Source organism: Eptesicus fuscus, chromosome 7 (assembly GCF_027574615.1).
Source record: "Eptesicus fuscus isolate TK198812 chromosome 7, DD_ASM_mEF_20220401, whole genome shotgun sequence".
In the NCBI taxonomy this organism is placed as follows: domain Eukaryota; kingdom Metazoa; phylum Chordata; class Mammalia; order Chiroptera; family Vespertilionidae; genus Eptesicus; species Eptesicus fuscus.
In genome coordinates, this window is record NC_072479.1 from 88,728,516 (window position 1) to 88,749,514 (window position 20,999).

The 20,999-nt window shown below is 36.7% G+C and overlaps 2 protein-coding genes and 1 non-coding gene across 7 annotated transcripts in view; 2 read left to right on the plus strand and 1 right to left on the minus strand.

Annotated features, from left to right (window-relative positions):
• Positions 1 to 2,473, plus strand: part of VEZT (vezatin, adherens junctions transmembrane protein) — a 64,236-nt gene extending 61,763 nt beyond the window's left edge. For 3 of the 5 annotated variants that reach the window (XM_054719364.1, XM_054719365.1, XM_054719368.1), the window contains one exon: positions 1,462 to 2,473. In XM_054719364.1, the coding sequence (XP_054575339.1) occupies positions 1,462 to 1,991 (530 nt within the window). In that variant the 3' untranslated portion in view covers positions 1,992 to 2,473. Of the gene's footprint in view, positions 1 to 423; positions 549 to 1,461 lie in introns of those variants that run through there. The other 2 variants (XM_054719366.1, XM_054719367.1) reach the window with 1 other exon arrangement.
• A 6,167-nt stretch (positions 2,474 to 8,640) lies between these two features.
• LOC114232675 (uncharacterized protein C3orf20-like) overlaps positions 8,641 to 20,999 on the minus strand; it is a 75,232-nt gene continuing 62,873 nt past the window's right edge. The window contains exons 13-14 of the mRNA XM_028150311.2: positions 13,203 to 13,345; positions 8,641 to 8,718 (exon numbers count right to left, since the gene is read on the minus strand). Coding sequence (XP_028006112.2) covers positions 8,673 to 8,718; positions 13,203 to 13,345 — 189 coding nt within the window. The 3' untranslated portion in view covers positions 8,641 to 8,672. The remainder of the gene's footprint in view (positions 8,719 to 13,202; positions 13,346 to 20,999) is intronic.
• On the plus strand, positions 10,000 to 10,077 carry MIR331 (microRNA mir-331). The gene has a single exon (NR_129228.2). It is a non-coding gene; the product is annotated as a microRNA mir-331 (primary transcript).

Here is a 20,999-nt window from a genome sequence, read left to right on the forward strand (position 1 = left end):
TGGAGGCTTATATTCTAGCATAGTGTTAATACACTTGTATTACCCCCCCCCCCCATTTAATTAGCAATTATCAGGAATATCAATCAACTTCTAATTTATGTTGCATTCTTTAAACCAGCATATTTATAGATTAAAACTGCATGTGAAGACTGAAAATAGCATTATATATAAACTTGTATCCTTTTTTATTGTTTAGTATTTTCTTCATGTAGCTTTAAAATTATCCTATTCACAATATGGGCAAAGAGAACACTGAGAAATGTGTCTCTTTTTCAGGTACGTGCTTTGATAGTTTACATTTGAAAAGGCAATAATGCTGATTTAATTTGTGAAATTAAGTAAAAAGCTGCTGATACCGTAAAGTGCTTTTCCCATGAAATTTTTCGGTACATCTTCCAGAGTTGTTTTCATCTCTGCCTACAGGGGTAAAGTCCGAATGGAATTAGAGAGGGAAATTCTGCACTGGAACCTGTTGTCGCTGCTTCTCTAGTGGAGTTACTGCAGCTTAGGGATCTGTTTCTTGCAAATGGACACATTTTACAAAATAATTTTTAAATAAACGCCAGATCTTCAAGATGTACTTTTTTATTTCTTCCGCCATGCTTCATAATATATTGTATTGTACTAACCCCTCATACTGGGAGGAGAGACTGCCTAGCAAGCAACCCACTGCCTACTAACTTCAAGAGGGGCTAAATAAAACTTCATTTGCCTTGAAAGGACAACTTCTGCCGTATGGATATATATTATATTTATGTATTATGCTTTGTACAGTAGTTGGTCTTGAGTGCAGATTTTATTTCATTATATATTTTTCTGTGACATTACAAAATGTATAGAAGTTACAGCTTTACTTTCATCAGGGTCTTATTAGGTGGTTGGCAAGTAAATTGAATTGTATGTTACGTTTGTTTTCCAATGCTGTTTTAACTTATACATATATATGTGTGTGTTGAAAATATGATTATCTGGATTACTTAGGCTTTTTATCTGACATATTATCAGTGAAAGCCATGCTGCTTATTTTTTAATGCTGTGGTCCTCAAAATTTAGTATGCATCAGTACAAGGTGGAAGGCTTATCAACACAGCTAGTCCCCAACCCCATCTTTCAATTTAGTAGGTCTGGGGTGGAACCTGAGAATTTGCATTTCTGCCTGATGCTGTTAGTTCAAGGACCACACTTTGAGAACCAATGCTTTCATATTTTGAATAAGAGAATACATGAGGTGTTTTAAAATCTTCATCGTAACCCTGTCTAATTTCATTTCTTAGGCATTTTATCTCTTATAAAGTTCTTTGGATTTACAAATTTATATTGATTTTACTAGAAAGTTTTATTTAGCCTTTATTTATTGTTCTTTATAAGAAAAAATCTACTGGGAGTTTAAATTAAAGTTTAAATTATTTCTGGGTCCTTAGTTATTATTTTTCTTTCTTTTTGCTTTTTTTTCCTTTAAAGCTGTGTTGAAATCCTTGTCTCCTGTAGACCCAATGGAACCCATAAGTAATTCAGAACCATCAATGGATTCAGATATGGGGAAAGTTGGTAAAAATGATATTGAAGAAGAAAATAGTAAACCCTCCATAACTGATGATGAAATATGTAGTAGGACTGAGTATTTGTGTGAAAACTCTCTAGATGGTAAAAATAAAGACAATTTTACACATGAAGGCTTCCTGCAAGGAGCTGAAGGAAGAGCGTGTCTGTGGGAAAGTGAAGATGACTCTCAGCAGGCAGATGTTGGTGACCTGATCGCTGCCCATCCAGTTCCCAGGGACTCACCACAGCCCTCCATCAGGCAGAGGCTGGCGAGGCTGCAGCTGTCACCGGATTTTACCTTCACTGCTGGCCTCGCTGCTGAAGTGGCTGCTCGGTCTCTCTCCTTTACCACTATGCAGGAACAGACTTTTGGTGACGAGGAGGAGGAACAGTTAATAGAAGAAAATAAAAGTGAGGTAGAAGAAAAGGAAGAACCAAGATTTACATGAAGGATTTTAAATTATTCCTTTTATGAAAGTGTTTTTTAGCTTCAAGACTAGATATTCTACTGGAAAGGGAAAATGAGTGTAAGTTCATTATATATAAAGCTAAGGTATGATTTTACAGGAAGAATCTGGTTTAAACAACTGATCTGAAAATAGTAATTACCTGTATGGCAGATCTTTTAGGACAATAAGAGAAAGGTAAGGGCTCTTTTGAATATTTGCTGTTTTACTTGCAGCACAACTGGTCAGTTTTGGAAATTCTTTAAGTACTTTTCATAACAAATGAATTTCTCATTTCTTGCCAGAATTTGCTATCACAAAATGACTGGGATAATTCTGTCGCAAGAACATGTGACTCCTTTTTACTGTTTTCTCACAGTTAATAACTGCAGTTATTATGTTAATAACAAGTTGTTTGTATTTTACTTTTGTTTATACCACGTCTTAAAACAAAGATACAGGTTCTAAATAAAATTTAAAAAAGATCTCATGCAATTGATGTGTACTGGGGTTTGGAACTAAAAAATAATTTTATTTTAAAAGTACTTGGGTTATGACATGTTTCTTATGTTTTCCTTGTTCATGTGTATTCAGCAATTAATTTTAAGATTTTTTTTTAAAGCGTGCCATTTTAAGGATTATCCTTTTACATTTTTGTGTGTATACCTTTTTCTGTTTTCATTGCAATCAGAAGAGCTGATTTCAAAGTGGGATCCAGAGGTCCAAGACCTCATCCCCAACTTTGCTGAAAGTTCTTTTTATCAGTTTGTCTAGATAAGCAGGCCACCATGCTGCTGATTTCTTGCTTTAGACTATTCCCTCTCTCCACCTGAATAACATTCTGGAAACATCCTGTCAGCTTCCTGGAAAGCAATCCTTGTCTCCTTAATACTTCATTTACAAACTACCTCTTAAAAGAGGTTGCTTTCCAAATTGTCCAGTTGCATCTGTTTTGTTTTGTGTTGTGATTACATTTTATTTATTTATTTATTTATTTATTTATTTATTTATTTATTTATTTTTATTGATTTGAGAGAGAGGGAGAGAGGAAGAGAGAAAGAGAAACATTGATTTGTTGTTCCACTTATTCATGCATTCATTGGTTGATACTTGTATGTGCCCTGACAGGAGATCAAATCCACGTTGGCTTATCAGGGCGACACTAACCAACTGAGCTGCCCTGCCAGGGCCACAATTGCATTTTCAAAGAGTGATATTTTCAGGAGTATATTGTTTTTTGAAACCTATAGCTTCCATGCACTGACATAGTGTGTAGATGTTATTTGGGGGAAATGTAGGGCTAATTCAATTTATGCTGCTGCCCTAGAAAGAAAATTACATGATGAATCTAAATTGTCTTTAGGGTTAAGAAACACATGCAGACTCCTACAACTTAGCATTAGAGTAAATTTTCATACCAAAGGATTTATGGGGTTTTTTCAGTAATCTAAAGAAATTTATTTTTTATCCTGAGGAAAAACTTGTTTCTGCTTTACATGAATGATAGAGATCCTTTGTATTATAAACTAGCATTCCCGTTGCAGGAAGAATCCTGCAATAGGATTTCCTGCTGCACTCTACCCCACCCCGCCTGCTCTCCTCCCTTCTCCCCCGCCCTGCCTTCTCCGCCAGCCCGCCTGCTTTTCTCCCTTCTCCCCCCGGCCCCGCCTGGGCTCCTCCCTTCTCCCCCGCCCCACCTTCTCTGCCAGCCCGCCTGCTCTCCTTCCTTCTCCCCCGCCCCACCTCCACGCCTCCCTTCTCCTCCCCCCGGCTTGCTTGCTTCTCTGCAGCTTTGCTCCCTTCTGCAGCTCTTCCCTTCTTTCAGCGCTGTCTTGATATGCAAATTAACCACCATCTTGGTTGGGTAATTTGCATACTCGTCCTGATTGGTTGGTGGGCGTGGCTTGGGCATAGCGAAGGTGCGGTCAACTTGCATATTTGTCTATTATTAGGTAGGATTATTCTGCCAGTTGCCAAAAATTTTGTGACATCCATAATTAAGCTCTTAGGAGCAGTTCCTAAGAGTAGGCCTAGTTTAAACTCAGAAATAGTAATAACATTTAGAGTTTACTTTCTTTTTTTCAATCCTCGCCTGAGGATATGCTTCATAGATTTTAGAGAGAGGGGAGAGAGGAGTGGGAGAGAGAGAAACATCCACTGGCTGCCTCCCATAGGTGCCCCAACCAGGGATCAAACCCTTAGTCTAAGTATGTGCCCTGACCAGGAATCGAACCTACAACCTTTCAGTGTATGGGACAACGCTTCAACCAACTACGCCATCCAGCCAGGGCAAGTTTACTTACTTTTTAAATTAGTTTGTGAATGCCTTTTTTCCTTGGATTTAGAAGAAATAACTAAGGAAAAATTTGATAATCTTTCTCTTAATCTATAACCTTACACAGGAAGAATTCGAGATTAATACTTTTTAATTTTGTTATATTTTGTTTTTTATTACACCAGTGTGGGAAAAATATCTTCATAATATTCTACCAGTTTTATTCAATGCTCTCTAAGGTGATACTTTTTAAATGTGAAGGGCTAATTTAATCAAGAATTTGTAATCTTTGCCCTGGATAGAGCGTCAGCCTGCAGACTAAAGGGTCCCGGGTTTGATTCTGGTCAGGGGTACATGCCTAGGTTGCGGGCTCAATCCCCAGTGGGGGATGTGCAGGAGGTAGCCAATCAATTATTCTCTCTCATCATTGATGTTTCTATCTCTCCCTCTCCCTTCCTCTCTGAAATCAATAACAATATTTTTTTTTAAAAAAAAGAATTTGTAATTTTCCAGTCTGATCTGTTTATTTCCAGTCTGAACTAGTTACTTAGTTCACTGAAAATTTTGCTTGGTGAAATCATGATATAAGGACCTTAAAATTTTAATTCAATGTTTTTTTGGTGTGTGTAATTTTCAAATTTTCTTTCATCTTTTAAAATATTTCCAAGATAAAATATTATCTTTCCTGTGAAAATTTTTAATTTATAATAATCTAGAAGTCAGTGTTTCTCCATTTTTTCCATGGGGCACCTATATTAGAACAAATTATTTTTTAAATGCAGACATAGAGCCATCCTCCCAATTATTCTTAGTCATTTGGAATAAGACCTAGGTGGTGTTTATGCCCAGTAAAAATCTAAGAACCTCTATGTTGGACTTTATGCTTCTTTCCAATGAATACCTGCAGAAGTAAAACACGCCAATGTAATATAAGTAGATATCCTTGTTTGTTACTTTTCTGAGAATATTTCACTTAGTCTTAATAGCTGCCATCCCACATCCAAAGGAAACCCTCTGGGGAAAATATTTTGTGGGAAAATTTGTAATTGTGCTTTCCAAGTTTTACAATAATATTTTGACAGGATAATTCTTATTAGGAGTAATATCCTGACAACTTTTATCTTTTATTTTTAAATGTGATATGTTTTCATTAATTTTTAGAGAATAAGGGAGGGAGAAGGAGGGAAGGAGAGAGAGAAACATCCACCTGCTGCTTCCCGCACACCCCCACACTGGGGATTGAGCCCGCAACCTGGAATCAAACTAGGGACCTTTCAGTGGATGGGACAGTGCTCAACCAACTGAGCCACACCGGCCAGGGCTGACAGCTTTTAATATGAACATTTCCATAGTTTGTTTTAAACCTAGTATTTAATGCAAGAATGTATGAAAAAAACTATTTAAGTCAGTCTTGAAGACAGAATTTTTATGCTTTGTCTATAGTTAGGAAAGTCATGGCAATAAATGATCTGGTGACAATTATATCTTAAATTCTTTTCTTTTCAGCTTTCTTTAAAACTACATATCTGGCCTGACTAGTGCCAGACTCTTCCTAGTCTTTGATTTGTGGTCCTCTGCTTATTTTTACAAGTTTTCTCTATTATCTGACTTCATAAGTCAGTGATGGGCAACCTTTTGAGCTTGGTGTGTCAAACTTCGCCAAAAAACTGAGCATAATTCGGGTAGTGTGTCACTTTGAGGAAAAAACATTATTTCGCAAATGTTTCATCCTCAGGAGCAGCAAATGTTTCATCCTCGGCATGCGGCCGCCTCAGCGGCCGCGTGTCATCAGAAATGGCTACGCGTGTCAGTGCTGACACGCGTGTCATAGGTTCGCCATCACTGTTATAAGTGAAATCCTCTTTAAGTCTAATTGTACTTACAGCATCTGAATATACTTTATTGGGAAATAATACATTGACTCAAGTTTGAAGTTATGGGAGACAAGCAGGTAAAAAGAAACACATTTAAGGCAAATTAGTAAGGAAATTTAAGAATATTGGCTTAAGGGTTTAATGCAGAAGGATAAACCTGAGTTTAAATCACAGATCCATCATTTAAAAGCTATGGATACAGCTAACTTAATAACTTCACAGGGAGTTTTTCCAGCAAAACCCAAATCCTCTAGATTGCAAATGATGTTTGTGATTTTTGACTTCTTGGAAATATTTAAAACTATTGAGGCTAAAAAAAACACAAGATCTGGTTATAAATATATTCATAAAATAAGTCAAAAATTAAAAATTCAATTTTCATTAAAAAATAAATAGTAATTCTGATTCACATAATAAAAATGGTAAAGCTTTTAACATTAAAGCATAAAAAGATACAAGTTCTTCTACATTTCACAAAATTATAAATCAAGTGTTAAGTGATCTTGGAGGTCATTTCACTCTCTTATACCCAATCACTAATGTAAAATATGAAATATTTTGATAAATTATTGAGAAATCATGTGGGAAGGAAGGCTCAATTAATTTAGATTAATCATAATATATTGTTTCTATAACTAAACAAAACAAGGAAACAGGAACTAAATACCGTAAGATTGGTATAGCTCAGCCAACTCATTATTTGAATTAAAGTATCATGCCATGAATGACAACTAAACAAAGCATAAAAGTTGATTTATTCTCCCAGTTATATTTATAAGAACATATCTGTGCAATTTATATTAGAAAATGAAGCTATAAATATTTTAGAGGAGAAAATATGGGGAAATACCATAAGTATAGTAACAGTTGATTTATCTGTAATCATTGATGATGACTAACTTGTGTAAGTTAATTTTTTGGGTAACTGAGGCAAACCCATTTAATAAACTTTTTTAACAGTACAGTGCAAAATTTTCTACAATGTACTTTCTACTCTTTTTCTAGAGTATTTAGGATATAATTTTAACTTTTTTTTGTCATTTTAAGAACATAAATTATGGGATGGTAATCAGAAACTCGCCCTCAGGGGCCTCCTTAGACATATAATGCCTCTTTCCTGCCTGGTCCTGTATTGCTATGCTTTTGAGTCATGTTTGTTTTTCACAGTTTCTCTGTTTTCCCATATAATCAGCTGTCACTTTTTGCTCCTGTCTTCTGTGCCTGCATCCTGCACTAGCCCCTAATTTGCTGCTTCTAACCTGCTGTGGACTGGGAAACCAGATTGCCAAGCTTGCTAGAATTGTGTCTAAAATAAGAGTAAGTAGACTGAAAGAAGGCTAAGGGGCTTTTCTGTCAGTGGCGTGCATGGACTTTATGGAATCTGTTTGGCTGCTTAGCATACTTTTGTTTGCCTCTTAGTTCTTTACTAAACTTGCTAAAAACATTTGGTTGTATATGTGATTGCCATATATTTGAAGTATTAATTCATTTTTTATATATTGATATTTCTAGAACTCTCCATTCATGACTTCAGCTCTGAAAGAAAAATTTTACTGACATCCTCGCATTAATCGTTGTGTATATTTTAGGACAATGTTGAACATTTTGTTCTTAGTTGTTCTTAGTATAGTGTATAGACTTAAAACATACAGCACTGTAAACATGATTTCAACTCTGTTCATCAAGATTCATATTCTAGAACTATTGGTTTGAGACTAAACATGCATGGGTAATTTAGTAGAATTACCCATGAACTGGGTTTCTGAATTTTGGGGGAATGAGTTATTCTTTATATCCCAGTTTTCTATAGAGCTTAAATTAAGCATTAAAATTTTTTAAATAAGTTTTGAAGGGAGTCTTTAAAACTTAATATGCATTGCTATCTTCTTAAACAATATATGAAATGCATTTTATTTAATCTTCTTTGATGTCAAAATGGTCATTATTAACAGTAGTTAATTATGCTGTGATAAACTAATTAGGCATTGAGAGCTATATACCCTTTACCAAATGGCTCCATTCTGCTGTGCTTTTTTAATTTTCTTGTCTTTGTTTTTTAATAGTTCTAATTTCTCTAGTTTATATTACTGCTTGCTTAAGTGTGCCTTTCTCAGTCCTCATAGTTCCCCTTCTAGTCTGCTTGGTTTTGAAAACAAGATGGCTAAGACTGCTAGAATAATGTGGGAAGTAAGAGTAAATTGACTCAGTAAAGACCCAAAAAATTGGATTATATTAAGTGCATGGATTTTGTAACATCTATTATTTTAGTACCTATTTCATTTCTATCCTGAAAATAAGTGAAGTTACGATCACTACCTGCTCTCAAAGTAAAAGGGCTTTCATTATACAAAAGGAACCATTTTGTTTTTATACTTTACCTTCTCTGTATTTCTATCCTCTAATTTTTTTACTCCTATTAAAACCAGTCCATTCAAATTAGCATTTTCTACAGTACTTTCTCTTTGATCTGGATATCATATGTTGCTAAGAATTTCTTTGGTGAGTTTATTTTGAAATGTTGTTTTATTTTTATTTTTAGAGAAGTATATCTGCATTTCCAAAACATGAAGTAGGTTGAGCCCTGGAAAATAAGAAAACTTTTATTATTGATATCACAGAAGACATTATCTTTATTTTCATTCAATTAATTGTATGTTAAAAGCTTGCCAAAGTTATCAATGTTAGAATGATACTTACGGATATTCGAATGACTAAATTCCCACTGTCATTCTATGTTTTGCATGTTTAAATTATTATTTAATGTGTTAAGTAATCAAGCATGATAATTTTTCTCTCGAATGAAAAATAAATATGAAATGTGCATATTATAATGTTTGTAAGTAAAATTCAAATCTGTCTAGAAGGGGATATTGTAGCATCTAACAACTTAGTTTTACTAACAAGCCGGTTGTGTTTTAGTAATAATATGTTAAAATCAGTCTGCTTATTTTATGGCCATGCACCATAGTCAGCTTTCCATTATTCATGCTATTGGAAGGGAATTATGACACAACAGTTATTAAAAAAACAGATAATCCAAATAGTTTCTTGAATTGAGACTGCTATTACAGAATAGATAGTCATGCTGGCAAACTCTGTTTGATGGTACAAGGAGAAAATTTCTCCTTGAGTATAGTTATGGGATAAAAGTGATTCTACTCATTGTAATTGCTTAAACAAACAAAAAAATATATGAATACAAGATCCACATATACAAACACTTAACATGAATGAGTTGATTTTATGAATATCCTAAAATGTGTGATGAATTAAAGTGCAAATTATATTTTTAATGCTATATTTTAAAATATGTTAACTGTCAGCTGTTAAATTAGTTTCTTTCATTCCCATTTACTGAATTTCATTTGGCACATACCAAACATGTTATTGCAATAGGACAGTGTTTAACTTGTGTGTACTTCCAATTGCACTTTAAAAGTGGGTATATTCTATGAAGTAATGTTGTAGAAATAGATATTTTCCTTTCATGTTTGTATCTTTAAGAGTTTCTCAAGATATATTACTATAAGTTTATTCTTTTATAATATCTTTTCCCTCCCAAGTAAGTTTTAAATTAACTCCATTTCTTAAAGTATTTTCTGCACTTATATTATACCAACCTGTAGTACCTTCGGTTCATACTATGACTTCAGTAATGCTCACTCAGGCACAAGAGTAATATTCTGATTCACATAATAAAAGTGATAAAGCTTTTAAAAATGGCAACATGCAGAAAGCTCCAGAACTGTTACACCTATTCCTTAAAAGGTTGGCATGTGGTCCTCAGACAGCCCTGAAGGTCCACATGAGTGAAAAGCCTAGACGTCTGAGCTGAAAGCACTCCCAAGGAGTTTGGTTATGTTTGGGTTTGTTCTAGGTATGGTCCCAGGGATCCCAGATCAAACCAGGCCCCTGGGCCTATCCTAGAACCAACCTAAACTCGCGCATCATTCCTGGACCATCAAGAGTATGAAGACTGAAGATAACCTGAGGTTTATGAGACATCTTTCATCTATCAGGACTCACTTTTTTGTATATGTGCCTACATTTTAGCAAGAATTGATTGGTTAATCCTTCTAAAATTAGAAGGATGGGAATGGATAACAAGATAAAGCATTACTAGACATTGACATATTAATTTATCACAATAGAACAGTGATATGTAATATATTGTTAATAATTGCCAATGAGGAGAACTGTACTTGTAGCTTTTATTATTGGATCTCTATTTTTAGGTTAAGCAACTTAACCACCAAAAGACATTCTCTCCCAAATTAGTTATTTGTTTTTGTTCTTCTCAGAGTTTCTACTCAATATCAGTCTCATTTAACTAATTGTTCATAGTTTCTGAAAGGCATTGGTCTTTGCCTCTGGCTACAGTGCTTGTAATTTTAAGCTCTCATTTTTGGAGACTGCCTTTTTCTTTTACTCTTTTGAATCTACCACATTGCTTTGAACTTGCTTTTTGAGGTTCAGATCTGGGAAGAAACTTAGCATCATTTGCAGACACACCATCCTTTGTGGGACACATTGTAGGCTACATTGCAGAATCTGCTGTCGTTGATGAAAACAAGCTACGGTGATAGAGTGGAAATGGGCTAATACCTCACATTTTACAAAGGTATTTTGTCAAATAGTATGTTTCTTGATTTTTCATTCCCTGTTACTCTGGATTTTTAACATATTCTGACCTCGTTGACTCATTACATGGTCTTACATCAAAACTGTGACATTGCTATAGCCTCATATATGTTTTTATTTAATTTGGAGGACAGGATATCAGAAAAATATTGAAATGGCCCCAAGTCCAAAGGGTCATGATGCACATTGAAAATGTATACTTTGGGTAATACTGGCATTTCTATAGGTTTAGACCCTGTTTGAAATAATTGCTGACTAATCAGGGACTCCACATGTGAAAGGAACTAAAAAATGTACTATTCCTCCAAGCCCAGTCACATCAGAAAAATTGGGTCAATGGTTATCCTTTAAAATACTGAAGAACTCACCCCTACAATTAGTTCTGTACTACATTCATTACAGAGATGCTTCATCCCATGAAATCTATTATTTTCTGCCTGGTAAATCGTGTGTGTGTGTGTGTGTGTGTGTGTGTGTGTGTATTCACCCTTCTTTCTCAATGTTTTCCTTTTTGCACATTGTCTTGTTTGCATAAATCAAAACACTATACATGTTACTATGTGTATATTTCTTTTAATAAAATAGATTGGATAAAATGATCTTTGGATTTTGATTCCTTTTAAATCCAAGTGATGTAAATGCTTTTATTGTCTTACTAGAGGCCCAGTGCATGAAAATTCATGCTCTGGTGGGGGGTCCCTCACCCCAGCGTGCCCCCTCTCACAGTCTGGGAGCCTTCAGGGGCGGGGTCAACCCGGCGATCAGGGGAAGGCGACACCCCATCACACCTCTGCTGCTGCCACTGCCGACAGCGCAAGCCTCAGCCGGCCCTGGTTACCTGAGGCTCGGGCAGCCACCATCTGAGGCTTGCCTGCGCCTTGGGCTGGCCCTTGACGGCTGGGGGACTGAGGGGACTGGGCACCGCCATCTTGTGGCTGTAGGTGCCATTTTTGAGGGCATGATAGTCAATTAGCATAATCCCTCCTTATTGGCTGTGGGCGCCACCACCTTTGTGACGGTGCGAGGGTCAGTTAGCATATTCCCTCTTTATTAGATAGGATAAATTCACTTTTAATTTATACTTTAATTCTTCTCATTCGTCTTTATCTAATGAAGTATGTAGAATTACATAGGTGAGCCTTATATATAGATTCTTATAGAATTTATGACTTTTTGTATTCACCTAAATACAAAAATGTTGTAACATCAGTAATCTTGTATCAATGCACTGACCTGTGAGCATATTTAACTGTATTTCTTAACATAGAAGTGTGTAAACCCATTATGTGTATGTACAATGTGTTTCCAGTGTTTGGGGGCCTTTGCACTCTCTCTTTTAACGTTGTTAAATATGAACCCTGCAAATGGGAAATTTATGAACTGTCTTACAGAGTTCAGGCTTGTTAACCCAGTAAGTTTCCAAAGTCGGCCTTCACTTCACATACTTTGGGAGTGTTAAGTATTTTTTTTAATATCATTTGAAAATATTCTTTCAGAGATATTTTAATTTTTACTTTTTGACTACTTATGTTTTATATAGAACTATTCACCCTTCCTGAAGACTTGAGATTATAATTTTTAACACAATACTTCCTGTTATAGATTTATATATTTTATTATATTGCATTTTTGTCAGCTGTTTTAAAATACTTTGTAAGAACCCAATAGTAGGTTTGTATATGTCTGTATTTGTTCCTCCTAAGCTTAAGAAAACCCTAATAAAATCTGTACTTCTTTGTATCTTTTTTGTGTGTACCTTTTTTATTCTGGTGTTTGCAACATGAATTAGCCAAAGGTGAAATTCTTTGTCTCTTTCTTCTGTCCCTATTTTTCTTCAATTACTGTTTTTCAGAATTTGTTCATATACCCATAGAAGACAGCAGTTGTCTAAGAAAGCCCTGGATTCATTGGTCTAAATTTATTTTTGGTCATTTACATGCCTCACATGATAATTTATCAGAGTGAAGGCAGCAGATTAAGTTTAAAAGCTACATTTTCACCCTTTAGAGTGACTGTCAGCCATTGGGTACATTCTCATTGTGTTATATTTGTTGACTTAGATGACCTCCCTGACAGAAAAGACATACAGAATGAAGAAGAAAGTTAACATCCATCAAGTCATACTCTGTGCTACGTAATTGAAGGAATTACTGGTTTGACTCTTTCTAAGCTTAGTTTAACAGTCTTCGGAACATTTGCTTGTTAAAAAGAAAGTGGTCTTCCTTGAACTGAACTTTTAAATAAATAAGCTACCTCTTTCCAGAAAAGATTTGAGGCAAGGAATAAATATATATAAGGCAAAAGTAAGTTTGAGGTAAAGAAAAAATACTCATAAAGGCCAAAGTAAATCCCAGACAATTGGCCTTGTCTGGGATTTACTAATTAAAAGTGTAAGATAAAGTAGAAAGTGCGTAGTTACTCTACCGGATTCTGAAGTCACTGGGTAGGAAATATCCCATATCATAATCACCCCTTGTCTTCACAATTTGCTTATGAAGGTCTTTAGCAGATGTGCTATAACCATTGAAAATAAAGTTGGCAAATAGTAATTTTCCTTGGATGTACATCTGTAAAAATTCAAAGAACATTTTTAGAATCTCATCATATGAAAATTAGTCCTATTTATTTAAAGGTGTTTTCCTATGCATTTTGTCAGTTTTTTTCTTATTTTCCTAAGTCACCATATAGGACACATTCACACATACAGAACACACACGAATCCTAATTATCACTTCAAACAGCATAATCCCCTTAGTCCGCATTTAGTTTCATTATTGGCTTCTCTAAGAAGTCAGTTAAATGGGCAGTTAATTCCTCTGTTCGTTTATTCACATATTAAAACTTCGTTTCATTTCTTGAGATATTCTCCCCCATGCCACTGTGCCCAATGTTTAGATTCCCTATTACTCATGAAGTTGGTGTGAGAATCTTTTTACAAAAGCACTTGGTAAACTGAAAAGATATTCTTTTCTAGATATTCTTTTCTGTCGACTATCTGGTTGACTGTGGTGAGAGATTAAATATATAAACCACACCAGTTATACCATTGTTCCAGGAATTAAACTGAGTGGAATTGAAAGACTTTCCCAAACAACTCAAACCAAGCAAACAGAACCTGATAGCCTCATGGTGACCAAATATTGACCTAATGACGAAATAAAAGCAAAGCGATTCTAACTACCCTCTAAAGCAATTACCACTTAACCTAAACGAAATGTCCCAAAATGCATCCAGACAAAAACTCTTTCAGTTGAGACTAGATAGGGGGTATGTTGAGACCTCCAAAATTCTCTCTCCCAGCAATCCTAAAGTCTCATTTATGGAAAAACAAAGAGAAGACCAATTTTCTACCCTACCTACCTAGGCATATATTCCAGTGCTGCCAACAGGAACTTCATTTTCCCCATTTTGGACTATGAGTCAAGAAAACTGGGTCCAAAAAAAAAAGAAGCCCGGGTTCAAATCTCAGCTTCTCCCTGTAGTTGTGGGATCTCCTTGAAGCCTGTTTCCTTGTATGTAAAATGGAAACAGCAACTTCACCTCGGAGGACTGTTGCCAGAACCCAGGGAATTAGTTATGTGAAAAGGTATGAATCTCAGAAGATACTCTTTTCCTTTTGGGTCTCCAATATTTATCTTTTTGGGGGAATTCCTGCCTTGTAGAAAAGCTTGGGGCCCCGTCAAAGGCTGGGACAAAGACTTGGTTGATAAGTGAAAGGGACAAAGCAAAATAAGAGGGGTTTGGCATTCCTGTTGGAAAGAAACGTGAGTGTTTAGTCACTCAGTCAAACGGTGCAGGGCATGGCAAAAGTAAGTGCTCAAAACAGTTTATTCTTGTATTATTATTTATTCATTATGGTATTTTCCATATGAACAACTGTAAACCTGCTTTTGCCACACCCTGTATTTATTGACAGTCTACTGTTTTTCTAGGCACTGGGATGCTGGGACTCTGCCCATTTTGTTCATTTCTGCATCCCAGTGCCGTAGATGGATACGAGGCTAAGTAGTGATGAATGCAGGGTAAGAAATGGAGTGTGAAACAGGCTCTTTTAGATAGAACAGGCCACTGAGGGGGTGACCTTTACCTAGAGACCTGGTTATGGGAGAGAATAAACCAGGCACCTGTCTAGAGAACCAGCAAAGTGAGCACCGTGTGTAAAGGCTCTGAGGGGGTACAACCAAGAGGCCAGAGCGGCGGGAGCCAATGGGCAAGTGGAGGCGAAGTAAGCCAGGGGCCAGATTACGTGAAGTTTTGTGGTCCACAGAAAGGATCCCAGATTTTTTTTTTTTAATACAGTTTTATTGATTTCAGAGAGGAAGGGAGAGCGAGAGAGAGAGAAACATCAGTGATGAGAGAGAATCATTGATTGGCTGCCTCCTGCATGGGCTGCCTCCTGGACATCCTTTTACTGGGGATCAAGCCTGCAACCCAGGCATGTGCCCTGACTGGAAATCGAACTGAGACCTGGTTCATGGATCTATGCTCAACCACTGGGCCACACCAGCTGGGTTTGATCCCCGGAATGGGGCATGCAGGAGGCAGCTGACTAATGATTCTCTCTCATCATTGATGTTTCTCTCTCTCTTCCTCTCTGAAATCAATTATATATATACTTTTTTAAAATAGATACTTAGGGCCGATTCAGATTTACTGAAGGAGAATCTCCAGGAGATGAGGCTTGTAAGTGCCTAAAGAGCTCCACAGGTGGACAACAGGTTTAAGGATTACTGATTTAGGAAAAGGTAAAGTGAAGAGAGAGGGAAAGGCTGTGGCTCAGGTACACCAAAAACAATAGACCAGGCGCTCAGCATAGAACCCATTAAACCATTTCTACACACACACACACACACACACACGCACGCACACACACAAACACACCATCCCACCACCACTACTTTACCACTACCTTCACTAGTCAAAGTCCTAAACACAGCTCCATACCCACGTGTGAACAGTTTATGCAATATTTGTTGGTTTACCAATAGTTTTTGTATACACATTCTCATTTGAACAAACATTTTCATTTGAAGACACATTCTCACAACAAACAGATCAATTAAATTAAATCTGGCCATTAAATCCAGGTCCGTTTGATATGCTAACTCTTTCAATCCTCACAACATCCCAACAGTGATTTCCTCCCCAGTTTACAGATAAGGAGATTGAGGCCAGCCACAAGAGGAGGATCTGGGATGCAAACTCAAGTTTAGGACTCCAAAGCTTATGCTCTCATTTCTTTTTTTAAATGGCTACTAACTAGGTTAGCGTTTAAAGCACAGAACCACTACAATTTTTCCCAGAAAGATAAGAATCATCAATCTCAGCCAGATTTTCATACTTCCTTGGTAGGTACTGGTTTTGCTCCCAGAGTCTTTCATAAGACTTTCTTAGGGATGCAGGCAGAAGCTATAGAAGGCTCCTGTTCAAATATGCCTCTAAAATCAGAACCTGGAAATGGGATAATTCGGTGATTGGTTGCCCCCACCTCCAATCACCAGTAGGCATTTGGGTCTAAGGGCCCAAGGCTCAGGTGAGAAGTCTGGACTGGTGTTGGAGATATGGGTGTCACCAGCATAAGGGATAGTTCCCGGATCTGTGGGAAAGAGTGAATGTGTGTAGAGGTACACTGAGGAATGCCAACATTCCGGGGTGGGGTGGGAAGGCTCAACTGGAAAGATTCTTTTAAATATCTTGACCCCCTTCATAATACAGATCAAAATAATTAATGTTCCTATTTACATTTCATTATTTCCCTTTCTGGTTTTTAGTGAGGAGAAAAACTTATAAGTTCTGTGTTCTTTAATTCAACACTGTCTACAAATTATTATTGAAGCAAACCACAGAGGGGATTGGGACTGGGAGAGACCCATTAAAATCATCTGTACTTCCTGCTTATAAGCAAAAGCCCAGATGATATGCTGTTTGGATCAATAGATCTATGGAATATTAAGAGTGATACTGAAAAAGGGTTCTGGAGCTAAATGATAGGGAATGTGAACAAAATTAATTCAAACAAAATTAAACAAATCTCTTCTAAGAAAAAAGATTATGAATATTTACATATAAGCTACCATAAAGTTTATACTTATTCCATGGCTTCTTATGATGAAGTTGAGTTTCTCAGGCTATTTGCTACAAAGAGCAAAGAGCTTTCTAGTGATATACAAAGGTTTTTTTGTAAAGGTTCCAAGGAATGTTGACTTGTATTCTTGAGATCATAAATATTTGTAATTAGAAATTGCATTTGTTAAAATGTTTATTTACTTAAAATATAAACTATATTTGTATAAAAGATTTTTACCCACCAAATTTGAGATAATTAGCTTCACCAACTTTATTCTGTAGTTTCTCTAGCCTCTAATTGGTGCCTGGATTTATTTTTTTAATCAAAAAGCACCTAGGCCTTTTGTCTAGACATCCTCACATCTCTTATAGGCTTGTGTGTAAATATATATATATATATATATATATATATATATATATATATATAAATCCTTACTAAGGATATGTAGAAAGAGAGGAAGGGAGAGAGAGAAATATTGAAGTGAGAGAGAAACATTGGTCAGTTGCCTTCTGTATGGACCATGACTGGGGCTCAAACCCACAACCTAGGTATGTGCCATGACTAGGAATCAACTCACAATCTTTCAGCTTACAGGACGATGCTCCAGCCAACTGAGCCACACCAGCCAGGGCACAGGCTTGCATTTTAATAAGCCTGGCAACTCTAACATTCGTTTTTAAAAAGTGTAGTAAATGTCAGTTTTTCTCCTACCACTTGTCCAAAGATGTATCTTTTCCATTAAGTGTTGGACCATTGTGGTGGGACCCCAATAGAAATCCTGAATGAATTCCTCCTCAGAACATGCATTTTTCCGTTAACTATTAGAGTTGGAAGGTACCTAAACATCATCTAATCCAGTCCCTTTACTTTACAGATAAATAAATTGAAGACTAGAAAGGTTAATTATCAGTGGTCACCCAACAAGTCAGGTATTTATATCTTTCCTACACTGCCTCCCACTTCTTTTTTATTGTTGTTATTGTGGTAAAAATATACACAATTAAATTGATCACTTTAGTCATTTTAAAGAGTACAGTTCAGTGGCATTAAGAACATTCACATTGTTGTGCAACCATCACCACCATCCATCTCCAGAACTTTTCATTATCACCAACTGAAGCTCTGTGTGTACCCTTGAAGCAAGAACTCCACATTCTCACCTCCTCCAACCCCTGCTAACCACTGTTTTGTTTTCTGTCTATGAATTTGACTATTCTAGGTACCTCACATTGTTAGGGCAAAAATAGAATATTGGGGACTAGCTATAGTTACATGAAATATTAAACATGCTCTATTAACAGTGATTACCTTGTTTTGATTAAAGAAAAGACATTCTAACCTGGCTGGGAGTTGTATGCCCCCGGGACCTGGGAGTCAACCGTGGAATGTGGTCCATTCTCATTCAAGATCTAATATCATTAAAATTAACAACCTTGTTGTCCAAACAATGGAATCCCACCCCAACCCACATGGCCTACTTCCCCAAGCCTGTAATTCCTACTTCCCCATGTAATCTTTGTCCTACCCAATATAAGCAGCTGGTTTATGGGGGATTGCAGATTATATTTTTGTGGATAACCTGCTGCTCTGCCTCCCATACTGCCAGCAGTGTTGGAATAAAAGCTCATATACGATTCAACCGTGTCTCTGCTTAATTGGCTCAAGTAGTGACAGGTAACTCGGACCCATTGGTTGTCCAGTTTCAACATGAGTGGAATCATACAGTATTTGTCCTTTTGTGTCTCACTTATATCACATAACATAATGTCTTTAAGGTTCATCCGTGTTACAGCATGTATTAGAATTTCATTCCTTTTTAAGGCCAAATAGATATTTCACTGTATGTATATACCACATTTTGTTTTTTGATTTTTTACAGAGGAAGGGAAAGAGATAGAGAGTTAGAAACATCGATGAGAGAGAAACATCGATCAGCTGCCTCCTGCACACCCCATACTGGGGATGTGCCTGCAACCAAGGTACATGCCCTTGACTGGAATCGAACCTGGGACCTTTCAGTCTGCAGGCTGACGCTCTATCCACTGAGCCAAACCGGTTTTGGCTGTATACACCACATTTTGTTTATCCATTCATCTGTTGATGGATATTTGGGTTGTTTTCTACCTTTTTAGTACTGTGAATAATGTTGCTATGAAACAAACATCTGTTCCAGTCCCTGCTTTCAATTCTTTTGGGTATATACAAGGAGTGGAATTGCTGGATTATATGATAATTCTATTTATTTTTAACTTTTTTTTTTTTTTTTTAGAAACCACCATACTGTTTTCCAAAGTGTTGGTATCACTTTACATTCCCTCTCCTTATTTTCTGATATGCAGTAGAAAGAGTGTAGGATTGGAAGTTGTCAACCCAACCCCAGATTGATTAGCTGCATATCTTTGTAAGCCACTTCACCTTTCAAACTCAGCCTCCCCAGTCACTGACCTTTGGCCTCACAGAATTGTTATAAGATTTCAACAAAATGAAATATACTGAATGCTTTATAAATGAAAACAGGTACTTTAATGGAAGTTATTATTAGTCATTTATACTAAACTTGAGTTAAATCCAATGTCGAAGGAGAAAACCATGAGCTGTTTGAAAGGAAAGAGTTCACTAAAGAAATTTAGTATCTAACAAAGACTTAGATCAAAATGCTTGTGGTTACAGTTTGTCGTCAGTAGTCCCCTGCTGTTGGGTGTGGTAGATAAGGACCAGATAGGCCTTGAAGTGTCCCAAGAGCTGAGGGAAGTCACTCACAGCTCAAGGGCTTCACATTCTGGCTTTTATGGTCTTTTGTTTTTTGTTTCTCAATGTCAGTGTGCGTCCCAGGGAGTGAGAGCCTGTCCCATCTGCGTGCTGCCAGACAACCTATTTGTATTTCTAACCTCAGAACTCAAGTAGAACTGCCTAAGAAAATACTACTTCAGCTTTAGTGTATTTTTAAATATTAAAAAAAAACAAAACAAAAAAACACCTTTGTGCCCTAGCTGGCTTGGCTCAGTGGATAGAGCGTCAGCCTGTGGACTGAAGGGTCCCAGGTTACATTCCAGTCAAGGGCACATGCCCGGGTTGCAGGCTTGATCCCAGTGGGGGACATGCAGGAGGCAGCTGATCAATGATTCTCTCTCATCACTGATGTTTCTATCTCTCTCCTTTCCCTTCAAAAAAAAAAAAAAAAAGATATATATATCACCTTTGTTATGGTAAGTGTAATATATATAACTGTGCTAACTTATCAGCACAAATAGGTCAGGCTACATAATATAAAATATAGCAAAGGAGAAAAAAACTTTACATACTAAAAAAGTTTTGGGGTAAATTGGTAATATTATGTAAAATTGGTAATACTATGGTAAATTGGTAATCTTATGTTAGTCTTTCATCTGATTTAAAAGAATTTGGAACAGAGTCCCACATTAATATGACTTTATTACTGATTATATAACAGAGTCCCAATATTCTGAATCATTGTCCTCTTTATTTGGGAAAGAGGGAGTGCAGAAGAACAAAAAATTGCCCAAACCAACCCTCTTAAAGCATCCTGAAGCACTCACTCATTTTTTGTCTTGTCCTTTTAAAATGGGAATGTGGCTAGTTTCATCACGCCCTGTCATCTACTGCATTATCACAACCTATCTCCATCGTTTCCCCCTGAAAACAAGGGTCCTAGGGCTTTGGTTAAATTAAGTTTTAAATCTTGACTTTAAAAAGCATATCCCTCTCTCTATATGCCCCTCAGAGACTTAGCCTTTCCCCTGAATAATCAGCAACCACCAAGGCAGCAGAAGACAGTAGCTGGGACCTCTGCCAGGCTAAAGAAACATTTTGATCTAAGTTACATTTCACTCCTGAGCCCCAAGGTGGAACAAGCTTCTGACTATTTCCCATGGGACTGGACAGAGAGCCCCCAGAACAGACCTCAGAACTGTCCTCAAAGACCTAAGAGATGATTCATTACCCTTACCTCACCTCCAACCAATCAGCTCCCAGCAAAACTGCAGAACCTCCAACCCACAGTGTCTTGTGATTTTGCCCTATATAATCTGTAACCTACATGCCATTAAGGAGTTGGGGTTTTGAGCATTAGCTTCCTGTTCTCCGTCCTCCTGGATGGTGCCATCCTACCTAATAATAGACAAATATGCAAATTG